Source organism: Magnolia sinica, chromosome 18 (genome assembly GCF_029962835.1).
Source record: "Magnolia sinica isolate HGM2019 chromosome 18, MsV1, whole genome shotgun sequence".
NCBI lineage: Eukaryota > Viridiplantae > Streptophyta > Magnoliopsida > Magnoliales > Magnoliaceae > Magnolia > Magnolia sinica.
This window is the reverse complement of record NC_080590.1, coordinates 1,933,496-1,950,875: the sequence shown is the minus strand read 5'-3', so window position 1 is coordinate 1,950,875 and position 17,380 is coordinate 1,933,496. Positions and strand designations below refer to the sequence as shown.

At 40.4% G+C, this 17,380-nt stretch overlaps 2 protein-coding genes across 2 annotated transcripts; one reads left to right on the top strand and one right to left on the bottom strand.

Moving 5' to 3' along the window:
- Nucleotides 1–1,160: 1,160 nt before the first annotated feature.
- LOC131232530 (uncharacterized) lies at nucleotides 1,161–7,117 on the bottom strand. Its single transcript, XM_058228829.1, has 4 exons — nucleotides 6,959–7,117; nucleotides 3,621–3,790; nucleotides 2,882–3,166; nucleotides 1,161–1,934 (listed from the first exon to the last, which is right to left on the bottom strand). Exons 2-4 carry the CDS (start codon nucleotides 3,768–3,770, stop codon nucleotides 1,305–1,307), a joined length of 1,065 nt encoding a protein of 354 aa, XP_058084812.1. The 5' UTR covers nucleotides 3,771–3,790; nucleotides 6,959–7,117; the 3' UTR covers nucleotides 1,161–1,304.
- Nucleotides 7,118–16,435: 9,318 nt separating this feature from the next.
- Nucleotides 16,436–17,000, top strand: LOC131233699 (uncharacterized). Its single transcript, XM_058230487.1, has one exon. The coding sequence runs from the start codon at nucleotides 16,451–16,453 to the stop codon at nucleotides 16,886–16,888; it is 438 nt and encodes a 145-aa protein (XP_058086470.1). The 5' UTR covers nucleotides 16,436–16,450; the 3' UTR covers nucleotides 16,889–17,000.
- The last annotated feature ends 380 nt before the right edge of the window (nucleotides 17,001–17,380 follow it).

Genomic DNA, 17,380 nt, shown 5'->3' with positions numbered 1-17,380 from the left:
CAATCTGTCGCCAGTCTGGCCACCATCGTGCATGGGAGATGATACATATGGTGGAGCCGGAAGGACCTTAATATGGTAGAGACATCTAACAACAGCACACATGGCCGGATGATCTGCAAATCTGCTGGTATGCAGTGCTGTGGTATTGATAAAAAATCACACCCATTAGACATCCCTATCCATCATGGAAGCGGATTGCGTACTGAGTAACTCAGTACCGTAAGCGTACTGAGTAAACTCCGTGGGCCCCTGTGTCATTCATGCATTGTATCCACTCCGTCCATCTCTTTTAACACATAATTTTATGGCTTTATTCCAAAAAGGGGGTACATCAAATCCTCCAATGGACCACACCACTGGAAACTGTGTGAATTGAACATCTACCGTTGAGAAATTCTTGGGGATAACAGAGGTTTTAGATCAAGCTGATATTTGTGTTTTCCTTTCATCCATGTCCTTCTGATCTTATGAACAGGTTGGATGACAAATAAACATCACTGGGGCCCTTAGAAATTTTTTCAACGGTTGAAATCAATACTTCCACTTTTTCCAGTGGTATGGCCCACTTGGGCTTTGTATATGCATCAATTTTGGGTTGAACTCATAAAATGATCTGGAAAAACGAATGGACGGTGTGGATAAACCACATGCATTCGCAGTGGGCCCAACTGAGTTTACTCAGTACGATAAGAGCGTACTGAGTAACTCAGTACGCAATCCGATTTCATCCATCTGATATGTGGCCATCAAAGTGACAGTGGAGAACAACAACTGTTAATCATCAAACTGTAGAAAAAGTAATGGATAGGATTATCTCATGGGCTTTATTTTTAAAACATAAGGCATCTATCCCAGTGGTGCAAGTACAATGGGTATACAGGCAGACCAATCGATCAATCACCATCCCACGTATGTATCCTGTGGAGAGAGGGCTTTACCATATCCTGGTTCTTTATGGTATCATCTCCCACAGTATGCAGATGTAGCAACAGCTAGGAGGTGAGATCTGACCAAATCCAGTTGGGATCAAAAACAGCAGGAAAACAGAATCTCACCCAACGCTGTTTCCATTTTCCTAGATGGCCCATAACAGAAAGGAAGAGGTTTCAAAAATCCAATCTAAATGAACCTTGAGAAGCACAAAGTAAATTAGGATGATATCAGATGAAAACGCTTTTATTTTTCTTATTCTCACTCCCTATAGTACCTGCCTCTAAATCTCACCCAGCAGAGGGATTGGAGTTCCAGCAGTCTTTCAAAAACAAACACTTGAATAAGAATAGCATGCTCTCATGCACCAACCATCAGAAACACACATCTGGAGATGAAGAAGACCCAGTTGCCTTGAGTGGAAGGGGCTCCCAAATGGTCACCTCACCACAATGTCCACTTTTAAGACCAACAGCAGCCTGACCAAGACTGGGATTGCCAACTGCTGTAGTCTCTGCTTGAGCTGCTGCCGCAGCTACCGCTTTTAAACGAAGCCGCTCAGCTCTAGAGCCAATGACCTGGCCCAGGACTGAGGCAGCAATCGTGAACGCCATTGCCGTCTTGGGCATCAAGACAGATTTCCTAAGCATCGCAATGAAGGGGACAGCCGCGTGCACGGCAGCAAACCAGGAGGGCGAGAACTTCTTGGTGTGCTCCCTCCATATCCCCAAAGGAACATTGGCTGCCATCCCCAGAACACCAATCACCAACATCTTTGACGACAGGGGCTGCGGGCGGAGGGTCTTCACAAGAGCAGTTCGGGCTAGGGCTGCTCTTGCAGCGACCACAGCTGGTGGGCACTTGAACTTCATTCCTGGTGGGGGCTGCAGAGCCTTTGCAACCAGAGGCAGGACCTGGCTCACTGCCCGGTAGGATTTGGCGATGGGGCAGTTCCCAGTTTCAAGCCACTCATTACTCATAGCCTCATGCGAGGAATCCCCTCCCTGAAAGAGAACAGATCAACGTGAAGGAAACAAGTAGAATAGTTCAATCTCTTTGCAAATAAAATTTCTAGAAAACGAAGGTGAAGACATAGGAAGATTAACCTCCAAGGGAGACTAACAAAGTAACCCCAGCAACAAATCTGGGTTTTACCAGGCCAAAATCCAAGCTGTTCAAGATGCAGGGGTCAAAAACAGGTATGTTACAATTTCAAATGTAGCCTGATATGCATAAATCACGATGGAAATCGTTTTACTTTGAAGAAAAAGCAAGAAGCCTTGAGGAAGGGAATAATCAAGGGTTTTCTTAGGATAAACCCTATAATGTTGATCAGAAGAAAGGGTGGAAAAAACAAAGGAAATCATATGAACATGGAAGGGGCAAAGTTAACCATCCAGAAATCTTGTATGGGCTGAAGCAAATAGGGAATATTTGAAGAAGAATATAATACATAAGAATGCGTTTGATTGCACTAAATATCATGAAATTTCACGATTATTCAGTCTAATTTGGTGCAAATTTTTATGATATTTCATGAAATTTGATGCAGCCAAACACATCCATCCCAGGACAAGTGTTTCCGACTTCAGCTGGTTTATACTGAGTTAATAAATGTCTTGTTTGCTCTTGGTTGGAGGCCTCAGGATTTTCTATTCTTTCCTCTCCTGGGGGTGTTTCTCTCCATTGGTTGGAGCTTTTGTTGTAATGTTTTTGTAGTGCTTTGGCCTTCTGGCCTTTGATCCAATAAAACTTTCAATTGCCAATCAAAAAACAAAACACACTCTTAAGAGAAAGTTCATGCGAAAACATCATCGGATTGCAAGCATTTGGGTAGTTTATAAATGTTTAAATTACACAATAGAAAAGGTTCAAAATTCAAGTTGATGTATTAAAATAAGAAATTAAGAACAATGTCAGGGTATTTATAATTGTATTGTAGAGGCATTACCTTTGAAGAAGAATCTTCCTTAGGGGACTTCTTTTTCTGTTTCTTCCACTTCTCAGAGAAAGAATCAAAACTAAATGGTCCTCCTGGTCCAAAGGCTGAGAGACTTATAGTAGCTGCCTTTGCTGCTAAGGGATTAAACTGAGGTGCAGGTTCTGGCTGCAAACTCTCAATAGGTGAAAATGATCTTCCTGAGAGGGGAACCACTCCATCCCGTCCATGGAAAAGTTTGAATGCCATGTCAAAATTAGGCCCATCCTCGAAAATTGGACCCTTGGCTCCCCGCACCTAGGTAAAAGAAAAGGGGATTTCAGCAACGCAGCGGTAAGGATGAGGGTTTATTTGGGTTTTCCTGCTTTCCAACACTGAAAGGATACGGTACTGCCAAATCATGGTTGAGTTGAGATAGCAACAGGGAACTTCCTATTCCGAATCCACATGCGATTAGGGGCAGAATGAGTGGGACAATGGCAACCAGTTCAGTGCTGGTCCCATTTTCTGTACTCCATCTTAGACACCAAGGGTACTAAGTACACATGGGAAGCCCCACCAACCATGATTTGGAGATGCACCCAAACACTACCTCAATTTCTAGGATGGCAATGAGAGAATTGTCAGGATCAACAAAAATAAAATAAAATAAAATAATCCCACAGCACAAGCATACATAAGAAATGAAAATATAAGCAACAAAAAAAAAAGCACTTTCCAAAAAGACACGCATGGACGGGGGATAACTCACAGGCATGGGGAAATTCATGGGTGAGGAGAATGAAAAGCTGGTGGGCTCATTGATGTTCCTCAAGAAAGGGCATCTTTGGATGTCCCGATGAGCAAAGGACCGGTCAAATGCCGATGGATCCTCATTGAAACCTCTGAAGAAAAGCTCCATTGGTTGCTGAGCAACTTTGTCTGCACAGAGATGGAATGGGTAAAACACGAGCATCTTTGCGATGGTGAGAAAAGACAAGTTATGCGAGGGATTTGGCCATTAAAGATAAACATATTGAAATGCAAATACATTACAAGGCAAAAGAGAAAGTGAACATTGTAAAATGTAAGGGCCTGTTTGGGAGCGTGGATTCGAAACCCCCTGGATTTGAAATCCTCTTGTTATGTTTGGCACCCTGGATTCAGAATCCCCTGTAATCCAAAAGTAGCTATGCATAGTATATTTACAAGGGTTTGAATTTAATTACTAAATCGACTTTAATATCTCTAATTAGTGTACGTAAGTAATGTTTGACACAATGGTTGTAATAAGCCCATTCAAATATATACTTTGCCCGAAAATGATGAAATTCCAAGTCTCGGATGGGCCACAACCCACAAGCACAAGATCACATCCGCGTGACTAACCAACGATTTTTAACATTTGATTTACATGGAGAATGTTTGAACGGCACATATCATCCTATTAAAGTAATTATAGTAATGCAATTGCTAATCTAATTGATTTAGAATATCACAGAGGGCCAAGTGGCCAATAGATTAATAGTCTAGTGATACACATGTTACACATGCACCTCTTGGAAGGATTTTAGATGTAATCCAAGCTTTCACCTTGGATTTCAAACCCCCTCTCTGAGGGCATTTGAAACCCACTGGATTTGAAACCCCGGTTACTTTATGGTGCCAAACATACTAAGGGATTTGAAATCCCCTCAAACCCATGGTGTCAAACGACCCCTAATACCAACATAAGGAGCATTTGGAGACAAAATAGAGTTGAAATAATGGCAAACCATAATTCAAATTTGATGATCTATATTGGGATTTGGAGGATAATCCCTCATAATGAGCAGAGTCAAGCTCCGCAAATCTGGTCATTTCTACTTTGTCAAATTGAGTTATTGGAATTCATTCAGCCGACCATCCAAAATTGAATCCCTGAGTTTTACTGTGAAAATGTTCCTCACCCCGTCCCCCAACTCAAACAAGTTCTCATATTTTAGACATCTGATTCAAAACAATCCTCATGATTAAATACACCAGAGAGAGAGAGAGAGAGAGAGAGAGAGAGAGAGAGAGAGAGAGAGAGAGAGAGTTCTGGCAAATCTAGATTGAAATTAACTGCGAAATCGCCAGCTAAAGATTACAATCGGCAATTCCACGAATTTCTAGAATTCGACATTTCTGGTACTATGATAGACCACACTAGAATTCAAATCAAAAGCAAACCCTAGAAATCGAACATCATCATCAAATATACGAGCGAATCTTTCGCTGAAAATCTCAATTAAACCCTAAGGGCCTGTTCGGATGCCTGTAAGTTAGGTAAGTGGGAAGTGACTTACAGGGAAGTCACTTACAGGTGGTGTTTGGGGGAGAAAATTCACCTGTAAGTATCTTACAACCTGTAAGTCACTTACAGGCAAATCTACCAAAAAACTGTAGGGCGATGGGGGTGAGAAGTCACTTCCCTGTAAGCCACTTACAAGCTCAACGGTTGGATTTTCAAAAAGATGGGAAGAGGGAGAAACGCAATCTCCCTCTCTGGAATCTCTCTCTCTGTCTGCAATGAAAACACACCAAAAATCAAAACCAATTGCAGATTCAAGACCACTATAAGAACCCAAAAGATTTTTTCTTTCTTTCTTTCTGTTTTCTTTTTTCTTTTCTTTTTTTCTTTTTTGAAAAGTAACATAGAAAATTTATTAAAACAAGCAAAAGATACAACCACAGACAAGCACACAGCAAAGAGAAGGATGGTGTGGGGCCATCCCTCAAACCCATTGTACCTAGAATTTACAATGCATTTACCAAGTCCCGTGAAAGATCTACCCTATGGTCACCCATAAAGAGGTTCAGTGCCAACGCCCAAGAAATGACTCTCCTTTGGCCCTAAGAAAAACAGTGACCTTTTTATCAGATCTGTTATTGAAGGTCCTAAGATTTTGTTCCTTCCAAATCAACCACACAACAGCCCACATGGCGGGCCACCAAAGAAGTTTCCTTCTCTTAACAATTGAGAGCCACAAGAACCAACTCATATTGCTGAATCAAACTCACAATGAATGAGGAGATACTCCAGACTATTTATGAACAAAAAAAAAAAAAAAAACAAACACAATAGAATCAAAATTCACCAAGGAGAATCCATGCCAAATGCCGCAAAACCAAAACCCATCAAGGCAATCGAGTCATAACGAGGTGGAATTAATCAAATACAATATGCACGAACAATGGCACGAAAACTTCAAAAACCAAAACCTTTATCCAGAATCAACAAAAAAATAAAAATAAAAAATCAAGTGAATTGAATTGCAGCAAATATTTAGTTTAATCAAGAAGAAAAGAGAAAAACTAATGATGTTTTCTAGTATTCATAAGGGGAAAGAAGCCCTCAACTTGCAGTCATATTTCATTTGAGTCCAACTTGAGAGGAACAGGACTGCAATTTGGAGCCCAACCCTACGGAAGGAGACTACAATCTATTTACCTCCACTTTATTACACAACAGAATCGCAATCCAATTTAAAATTGCATCCAAACGCACCCTGAAGAACCAGAAACAACGTGTAATGCATAATCTTCACCAAATGCTCAAAATCAAAACCTACTACACGCAGAATCTGCAGGCAACACTGCAACCATTTAAAAATAATCTCATGCAAAATCTTGCCTAATGCTCTGAAAATCATAACACCCATGCACAAGCCCATATGAACCCCTGCAAGAGCCAATGAACCCACATCCACAATCTTCAGAAAATGCTAACAATCAAAACCCATATGCAGAATCAACACAAAAACACTCCAATTACAATACAGGAACCAAAAAAATAACACACATAACCAAACAAATTTCGGATGTCAGATCCAAAGGAGTTGAAATCCTGAAAAGCAGGAAAACTCCACAGAAACCCTAAAAATTCAATTCCCTGTAAAATCTACACCGAAATCGAGTGCTAATTCCTTAATCAGCATCTCAAAACGGAGCTAAATCCTCCAACAGTCGAATTTTCGTGAACGGATTTCAGATTATCTCATTTCAGCTGAAAATCGAAGAAATGGAGAGAAAAATCGCCCAATTTCGAGAGAAAATGAAAACGAATCAAAGCTAATGTGAAGAAAATACCTGGAAAAGAAGCTTCTAGAAGAAATCCTCTGCAAAATTCCTCTATCGCCGGAAATTCCAACCTCTAGACGTGTGGAGAACACGAGATCTCCGCCCGCTTCGATCCTTTTCTAATTCCCGGCAAATGGTAACCGGTTGCCCCGGTCACAACGTTTTGGATCTATTATCACAAATAAACATTACCATCCGTCCCAGGAAGCTTTTAGGGCTTGTTTGGTTTTTTAATCCACACGCAGTTACCGTGAAAACATGTAATAATTATTTTCCCTGTATTTACCTCACATTTTCTGATGTTTGGCTTGACTAAATGCATTTTAACACAAAAATCGATAACGCTACAATATATTTGTGAGTCCCACCGTGATGCGCATTGCTCATGTATACCGTTAATCTATTATGCCCGATAAATTTATGCCATAAGCTAAAAAACAAAGCATATCGAAAGCTCAAGTGAATCCCGCCACTAAAAAAAGAAAATCAAACACTTACCATTAAAAATCTCTCAGCCTACTGTTTCTCTTAGTGTGGGCCATTTGAGTGTTTAATCTGTCATGCCTTAAAATATTGTGTTAAAATGACTGGGTAGAAGGAATTTATTATATAGATCACCTTGGGATCCAAAAATTTTAAATAACTCTTTTAAACATTTCCAATGTAAGAAGTAGGGTGGATTTTCAAATCGGTGAAATGGTAATAATTACTCACTTCGCAGGTATCTACACAACCACTGAAAATCAAACATGCCCTTAATGGTGGGCATTCGAGGGCGTGGATTGGGTACTACCCCTGCTTATTTCGAACTCAAGATACGCAGAGACTCCAAGGGCCAATAAGGGGCCACTGTGATTTATGAGTTTTATCCACACCGTCCATCCATATTTCCATATCTCATTTTAGATGACGAAACTTTGTTGGAAATGGATTGGCTGCTCTCCTTGCCACCTATTGGTGGCTGGTCATCAGTGCTCTTTGGGCCCCACCATGATATATGTGTTTCATCCATTCCGTCCGCCCATCTTTAAAGATTATTTTTGGCTTTATCCAAAAAATGAGAGGTATATAAATCTTATGTAGACCACACCACAAGAAAATAATATTAATTAGATATTCACCATTAAAATGCTCCTAAGAGCCACTGTACTGTTTATTTGACATCCAATCTGTTGATTAGGTCATACAGGCCCAGATGAAGGGAAAAAACAAAGATCAGATTGATCCAAAAATTTTATGGCCCCGAAAAGCTTTTAATGGTCAATGCTCATTCAACACTGTTTCCTGTAATGTGGTCCACTTGAGACAGGGATATACTTAATTTTTAGTTTGATACCATTAAATGATCTGAAAAAATAGATGGACGGCATGGATGAAACACATACATCATGGTGGGCCCACATAGCACCGACCATCAGCCATTGGCTGGTGGCAGGGAGTAGCCAATCCGTTTCCTTCCATGTTATCCCCACGATCGCCAAATCCACCCACGCACTGCCGGTGAGAGAGGTACGCTAGCGCGGCTATTTTTGAATCATTCCCAGCCGTCGGATTGTAAAGTGGAGAAGGTATGAGTAGGTGGATAATTATTGACTTTTAAATTGGCTCCTACTTGCCGCAGAGGAACGTGGCTGTCGTGAGGACTGCGGAAAGAAGATCCTGACCGTTGAAGCAGAAAAAGATGTAAGCCCGGGTTTGACGTTGGAGATGCATGATTGGTTGCTGAGAAGGAAGGCATGAGCCACGTGGCGGAGACGCGAAGCTCGTTTTGCCTCCGTCGCGACTCGGTGATCATCATGTGTCACCACCCACTGGGCCCACATTCAGAGATGACTCGATTATTTGAACCGTCCATGTTCTATTTAACAACATATATAAGCTATTTATCAACGATCGCCTTTTCTGATGATCTCGACCTTTGATTTTTGGTGTTGAATGCAAGCCACTGAAAATTTAATAGTCAATATTCCATATTCATCTGCTGATATCGATGCTTACCGTCTATCAGTTCGGTTTTATTTAGCTCTTATATCATAGAATCCACTGCGTGGACCGTTCCAATCGCCAGACCACGCAGCACGTATGCCCCAGCGAGTGGCGACACACGCTGGAACCAGTATCGCGACATACACAAAACGAACTCTTAGTGGCGTGAGTTGCGTGCTGTACTGTCCGAAGTTCTTGATAATGTAGGGATATTAATGGGAGAGTAGTAGAACCGGAGTATGGTAGAACCATCTCTCCAAAGCAGACAGGACAGATTGATATATGAATCGTCACCGTCCATATAATGGGACCCATCATGAAAGGCTATAACTTGAAAATCATACCTAATGAAGAGTTATAACTATTACTTTATTTTATTTTATTTTCGTACTGTTGATTTGAATATCAACTATTTGATGGCTATATTAATCAAATCAATGTGCGTTTCTCAACCATTTACCATCGATGTAAAGGGGAATTGGATCGGTGGTGAGGAATGCTATGTGATAATGCTACTTATAACCTGATGAGAATGAGATGGCTCTACCATTTTCCTGTTCATGCAGCTGTACCGTACCATCACCCACCGGAAGAATACAATAATATATTATTGATAGACTCTAATTTTGGTTGACCACTAGGGTAGCTCAACTGGCAGAGTGACCGGAGATACCTCGTTTCAACACTTGAGGTCCTGTATCGATCCTAGCGGGGTGGCTAACATGGAGTGTGTGTACTGACATGGGTGTGTACTAACAAGCTAACCCAAAGAAAAAACAAACAAAAGGGCTGTCAATGGGCCGGGCCTGAGGTTAGCTTTGGGCCTTTGGCCTGAATTTTGGACTGTTCCGACCCACCCTTTGGGCTGGCATTAATCAAAATTCTGATTTTGCAGTCCCCATCCCGGCCCATTCACACCCTATTTCTCACCATTGTAGAAATGGAAACTCTTGGGTAGCCCGTGTAGGCATAAAAAAGGGGTAGCTGTCTCTAAGGGAAGAGGATTTAAAGTGCATGAAATCCAGTCCGTCCATCAGACGCATCATTGCTTGTTTATCCTTCACCCAAAAATATGGTTGATTCAACACTCAAGTAGGCCATCCCATTAAATTATGCCTATAAATCACTAAATTAATGTGGTATGGGCCGCCCTAGTTTTTCAATGCTGTGATTTCTGGGTAAATGTTTCATTCGGATGAGGCTCATCAGATGGATGGATGGATGGTATATAAACACCACAATAGACCCTACTAAATACTAAAGGTGTAAATCCCATCACAACTATTTTCTAATGAGATATGGATGATTATTAATTTTTTTTCTAATTCTAATTCCCAAGGGCAAATAGAAAAAATTCTCCCATTTTAACTCATGTCTACATACATTTTAAAGACCCATTGCCATTATTGTTAAGATCATAAATAGCACATTTACATCATTGATGAATAGAATTCACATTGATTTTCCATAACATTACTCTAACATGTTCCTCATCTTTCTTAAACTATTTTTCTTTGAAGTCAAACAAATAAAAATAGTAGGTCATGTCATGTATTAAGGTTGGTCCTGCAAAAACCGATGACATTGGACTTTAATACAAAAACCTCCCCTCTTACTAAAATATGATTTTGTAAGAATATTGGGATCTGTACATCATCACCGCTACATCAAGATCAATCAGTGATTAGGCCACTTCTACCCATCGGTTAAGTCATGGAGAAAAACATCTTCCGTTAGCAGCCCAATGAGTTAAAACTACTGTCAAAATGCTCCGTTAGCTTATAGTGTTGGCCTAGTAAGGTCTGACTACTTAGCCAAGCCGACTTGGTGGTGACTCAAGGCAACTCAAACAAGTTAGATGCGACAGTCGACATTAGATTAATATTCAATTGGCTAATTTGCTAACCTAGAACTATTAGACATGTGGCCTTCATCTTTGCACATTGTACATCATTTTTCCATTCCCACTATAAGGTTTGCAAATTGCACATGCATGCACATCCACAGACAGACACACTTGCAGATATATAAAGTGTATGAGATAGAAGCTTTCGGTGAAGATATAAATGATGCATAAGGCTATATTTATATAGCATGGATTCCAAGCCAAACTATATTTTTAAAAAAAGTAAAAGAAAAACAAAAAGAAAAAAAATCATTGCTTCTATAACAAAGAAAGAAATGAATTTTAAAAAGCAATCATTACAAAACTTATTTTGATACAAAAAATTAGTTGACAATTATAAGAGCAATATGAAATTTTCATTTACCATTTAAAAAAGCTGTAAAATGGAAATCAATGCTTTAGCGATGCCTATGGAAATCATTACCTTTTTCCATTCGTTTTCCCTGAAATTTATGTATCCAAACATGCCCTAAACTTACGCGTAAAAATTTAAATAATTTTACTCTTGAGGTGGACCGCGATATGGAAATTAAATTGATGGTTAAAATCTTGTTCTAGAGATACCAGAATATGGAAATTAAATTGATGGTTAATCTTTCGCTAGATATACATTTGTTTTGATAAATTGTTGCCCATTTAAGGTGTGAAATGGACCGATTTTTATGCTAGAAGATCTACAGAGTGTAGCTCACCTGATGGAAAGCTCAAAACTCCTACACATGTCACATTGTGACAATGGACATGTATGGCTCCCGGAACCAAAATATCCATCATCCAACGGGGATTGGATGAACAAAAATGCAGTTTAATAATCTGTGATTCCTTCTCTTGATTAAACTAAATCAACTTGTTTATGATGGTTCACTATCAATTCATTATCATTTGAGAATTTGTGCCCGTTCTATTAAATATCTGTCAAAGTAAGATCTTGGCAAATTCAAGTACATTCTTTGATATTTCATGATTGCTCATTTTGAAATAGTTGATTAATCTTGTAAACTACATGAATTAGATGATATTATGTCAAAAGAGAGTATTATAATAGTCCATCAAACTAGGAAAACTTGATCCACAGATTGGAGAACTGAGGAACAAACTAAATAAGTTGCTACCACTGAACAGGCAAATTTCGTGGTTAAGACTGTCCTGTAAAGGATTTTTTGGATAGCAGTGTCAATGGGTCGGGCTGGCGCACTGGACTTTCGCACCAGGCATGGGCTGGACTACTAGGGCCTGAGGACTGGGGCCGAGCCGACAATTGGTTTAAGAGCCCATCAACCCAAACCTTATAGGATTTCAAGGGCATATTTGTCATATATGCATGATGGGGCACATTTAGGGGGCGTTTGCATGGTAAGTTACTCAAGATATTTATGCCTTAAGTAAGTTATCTAGATTTCCACCTAGTTAACTGAAGTGATTAAGTAATTTTAAATTAAAAAAAGTCACTTATAATTGATCATAAACCAAACTTACTTATGTCAAATAAGTTACTTATCAAATATTGTTGTAAGTTATAAAAAAAAAAAAAAAAAGTAACTTATTTGATGGTGTCCAAATGGCCCCTTAATGAACAGCCTAGATGGGCACAAAAGTGTATGGCTGGGCTTGGTCTTGGGCTGGACTCACGCTTGGCGATGCCTGATCATCATGGCTAAGGCTTAAGCCAATTTGGTTTGGCCTTTCACGGGTCCAAGTCAAGATCAGGCCCATGTTTTACTTTGGTGGCTGGGCTTGATTTTAATTATGAACCATTGCCTCATCAGTCAAAGGTAAAAACCTAGTACATTTTAACATAGGTATGAGCCATGCATCATATTATGCTATATATATATATAAGTACTTGTCTACAAGTCATTGGTTGATTGGTGACAAACGTGACTCTGCAATGTTGTTAAGTACTGTATATGAACATGGGTTAAAAATTAATGAAAGGACCAGATGCATTTATTACTGTGCACGCTCTCTCACTGGCGAAGACAGCGGTGGCACAAATACCCTCCTTTTGTTTTTGTTTGTCCGTTGGTTCTAGTTTAATTTAATTGATTATGGGGTTGATTCAGAGGTAAAAATGCCTTCAACTCAAAAGTCATCACTAGCTAAATAAAGTTTCAAAATCCACGCCCTACTAAAAATCGTAGAAACTCTTATGGATCAAGGAACCATAAGATTCCAACAATTCGAGTGACTCTTGTTGCCGGTCTGTGCAATAGATTCTGGGTAAAGGCCTTGGTTATAAAAGAAGAAGAGATTAGGCATCATTTTCACCTGTGAATGGTCTTTACTTCAAGGAACTTTATGATTTTTTTAAGATATACAAAATAATTTTCAATATTGCATAAATCAAGCCATACTTCACAGACTTTTTAAGGCCCAGGTAGATAAAATATAAGAGCACTTAAGGCAGCAATGAAGTAAAGGAACCACATAGGGTTAAGCCCAAGGTTTTTAGAGCCTGGGTTGGCAAAATATTAAAGAAATGAAAGTATAATAAAAGCATGAATGGGTGTAAAATTGTAAATGTATAGGGAATGTATAGAGTGGACTGCGGTTAGATTCAATATGTGAGAAGGAAAAAATAAAAATAAAAAATCACATTCTTTTTTATCCAAAGGAATGGCTGGATGTTCTAAATTCCAACCTTACTGTTGAATTCAATCTCTTTAACTTTTGACTTCTGATTTGATAAAGCAGTCAATGGAGAGTACTATTCAGAGATGGCAAAGGGCACTAAATGAATTTAGATAAGTGCAGCTCTGAAAAAAGGAAAATGACTTGCAGTCGGGAACAACTTCAAAGGATTGACGAAGTAGATATTCTACAATGTCAACACTTTCAGCATCTCAAAGCCTCTGCAATCTCCCCCAACCTTTTTTTCTCTCTATCTTCCTCTCACCACTCTGCCTCCTTCATCCCCTCTTCTGTGCGAATGGGATGCCTTAAATAAGGAAGCAAGGAGAGGCACATAGCCTTAACAGCTTGGCTCAAGCTAGCTGTACTAAGACCCTTTTGAAGATGCATTAGGCTTGGGAGAGGGTAGGGCAGCCTCTGATTGGTGGGTAAGGCAGTTTGACCTAAAACAGTTCTGGCAGGGGATCTATTTGTGCAAATACAGTGCCTCCACACCGTTTTCATGAAAACGGATTACACAACACTCCAAATAAGCCCAACACATTTTCTGTAATTCAAGGGTGCTCTATTATTGTCTTTGGGCTTATACTCCCTTATTGTCTTGCCACCTAGGGCCTGTTTAGATACGTGTTTTGGGATGTATTGTATCATATTAGAAGTTATGATTTGACGTTTATCTTGTTTGGATTAGAGTGAATAGGAGTTGAATCCCATGCGTGCGAATATAAACTCCAGCCAAATTTTCGAACCGACGGTAGAGTATTGTCAGTGGGTTCTGTTACTGTCAATACTTCGTATTCATTACGCTATATTCGGCAGCGGATGAAAGTTTGAAATTTATACGATTACAAGATATTTGGTACCCATGCAATGTAAGATCGGGACTGTTCATTTAGTACATTTTAACGTGAAAATCATCTGGACTAGAAATCAGAAAGTTCCGTACATCAAACAGGCCACCCAACCTAATTAAGATTATACAATACGCAGACATAATATGTCTTATCCAAACATTAGTTTGTATAACGTATTGTATGCTATGCTAAACAATACCTCATATCCAAACATTGATTAGTATTTGATTGATTTGGATGTATTCTGAAAACCGTCTAATGTATACGTGAACAATACCCAAATACAATATAATACAATATTATACGCAAATCCAAACAGGCCCTAGGATCCGATGTCAGTCAATTTGATCTCATGGCTATCTTCAAAGTATAATTTTAACCATACATGTGCCTTTGATGGGGCTCAACTGTAGCTGACAGGCGAATTCCAATTTTATTTAAAGTGGGGTGTTTCAATTACCTAACCAACGATGGAATATCATATGCATAGAATAGACCACACATACATACCAAGGCGGGACAAGTCAGGCTAAAATGACTTAACCCAAGCCCAGCTGAAAAATCAATCATAACAAAACATGCCAGGCTAATATTGCCGGTTCTGGCCACAAACCAGGTAAACTGGACCGTCGGCCCTTTCTCAAGGCATGTGGATGGGAGAATTTCCATGACAAAAATAAAAACATGGATGACAAAGGATTCTTTACATAGTTACGGATTCCTTTTGTAAGTTATATTTTGATTTCCTTGTTGAACGTGGAAACCACTCAAGGAGGGCTAAATTCCATCACCTGATAATAATGTAAACTATAATTGAGTGGACCCTTTTTATGACATTATATAATTCAAACATATCAAGCTGTCATATTCATCTGGAATCTTCCAGGGAGCGGATTGGGTGCGCCCCAGGCTCGCCCAACACGGTGGATCGCACCTTGATATATGTACTGTATATCCACACTGTTCATCTATTTTACACATCATTTTAGGGCATGATGCATAAAAAATAAACAGATCCAAATCTCAGGTGGACTACACCACAGGAAACGGTAGTGAATGATCATTTAAAACTTGTTATGGGCCAATTTTTATTTATTTTTTTAATCAAGCTGTTTTTTTTTCCCAATTCGATCAGGTCTGTGTGACATTATCAACAGGTTGGATGGCAAATCAACATTAGTTTTTAATAGTTGTCGTTCAATCACTGTTGTTTCCTATGCTATGGTCCACTTAGACTTGTATATCTGCTTCATTTTTATTCTCATACCTTAAAATGAGATGGAAAAACCGATGGACGGCTTGGATATAAAATACATATATCAGGGTGGGCCCCACGGTCAGGGCCACAACGTGTTGGGTGAGAGTGGTACTTAATCCGCTCCAGATTCCTCCAATCCAAACCTACGCTAAATAAGACATTTTGAACATTCGAGTGATGGGACATGTGGCCCACCGTAACAGATAATGGGGAGAATTTTTTAAATTATCACGTTAATATCATGTGAGAAATTATCACAGAATGAACGCGGAATCTAAGTACAAAAACTTAAATTTTCATTTGTTTTATGGCAGGAGCAGGGAAAAGGGATCCACCGTGATGTAAGTATTTCATCCACGCCGTTCATCTGTTTTTCCACATCATTTTACAGTAGAATTAAAAAATGAAGTAGATCCAAATCTTGAGTGGACCACACCACCGGAAACAGTGTTGATTGAATGCTCACTATTAAAAACTTATCGAGAGCCAGTTTTGGATCAAGCTGATATTTGTGTTTTCCCTTCATCCAGTTCTGTCTGAACTTTTCAACAGGTTGGATGGAAAATAAACATTAGGTGGGCCCTAAGTAGGTTTCAACCGTAGGTGTCATTATCCCCATTGTTTATTGTAGTGTGGTTCACTTACGCTTTATATCTGCTTCATTTTCTATCCCATGCCCTAAAATGAGGCGAGGAAACGGATGGACGGCGTGGATAAAACAAATACATCACGGTGGGTCCCACAGTGCCTGCCACCAGGGATTCCGCTTCTGGATAACGAAGCTAAGAGGCACCAATGGGAAAGCTACAAGTGGATGTGAATCTGACGTGTCAGTTAAGATCGCCTATCCCCTCTATCCTTAATTAATGACGTTCAAGTCTCTTGACCGTTGCCCCATCTCACCAACCCGTGCCTCTCCCCCTCCTCTCTGCCCGAAAGACATGGCCTCTACCACCGTTCTGCCCGTGGTGCTGCCCGTCACGGCCTCTCACAAGCATTCCCACGCCAAGAGTTCCTCCTTCAGGCCACTGCTCGCAAGATCCGGTCTTCCCACGCTGCCCAAGCTCGCCTCCCCGCCCTCCTCGGGCAAGCCCCTCGGGCAAGAGCTGTCAGTGTCGGGCCTAACGGCGTTAGCTTTAACGGCAGCAATGGTCGTGCCAGACATCGCAGAGGCTGCCCAGCCAGGGATCTCGCCGTCACTGAAGAATTACCTGCTGAGTATTGTCGCCGGTGGGGTCGTTCTCGCGGTCCTCGTCGGAGCCGTTATAGCAGTCGCTAACTTCGATCCCGTCAAACGATCTTAGCCAACGGCCACCGTTTTAACGGATACGGTCCTTGTATTTCCGGTTTATATCGTAGTAACATGTAATATATATTATGGTTTTCTTGGAATGAAAATACGGAGAAATGACGATAGATGAATGACTCTACATGCGTGAGATCAGGTGGGGCACACATCTACATAACGTGGTCTAACGAATCAACGGTCCATATTCAAACATACTTGTGTGGCCTACCTGGTGAGTGCGCTGGGCTGATTCGTAAAGAAGTGCGTGATGGCAGTGGCGCGATCTGATGAGTGGCCTGGATCTGGCACACGTGTCCCGCAGCTGTACCGTGAAACCACTTCTTTCACCTTATGGGAGCGGGCTGCGGTTAGCGTTCCTTGATCTAAGGTTGGATCGTGATTCGTGAACATAAGTCATTAGACACTGATTTCACGGGCCATGGATTGGGTGGCAATAAGGCCCGAACCGAAGGCTGTAAGGTCCAAGGCTCTGGCTCACCATGGACCT

Coding starts and splice junctions, on each gene's coding strand:
- LOC131233699 (XM_058230487.1), top strand. CDS start 16,451: ATGACGTTCAAGTCTCTTGACCGTTGCCCCATCTCACCAACCCGTGCC.
- LOC131232530 (XM_058228829.1), bottom strand. CDS start 3,770: ATGGAGCTTTTCTTCAGAGGTTTCAATGAGGATCCATCGGCATTTGAC. Junction 3,167..3,620: donor CCATGAATTTCCCCATGCCT/GTGAGTTATCCC, acceptor TCTTTTACCTAG/GTGCGGGGAGCCAAGGGTCC. Junction 1,935..2,881: donor AGGAAGATTCTTCTTCAAAG/GTAATGCCTCTA, acceptor GTTCTCTTTCAG/GGAGGGGATTCCTCGCATGA.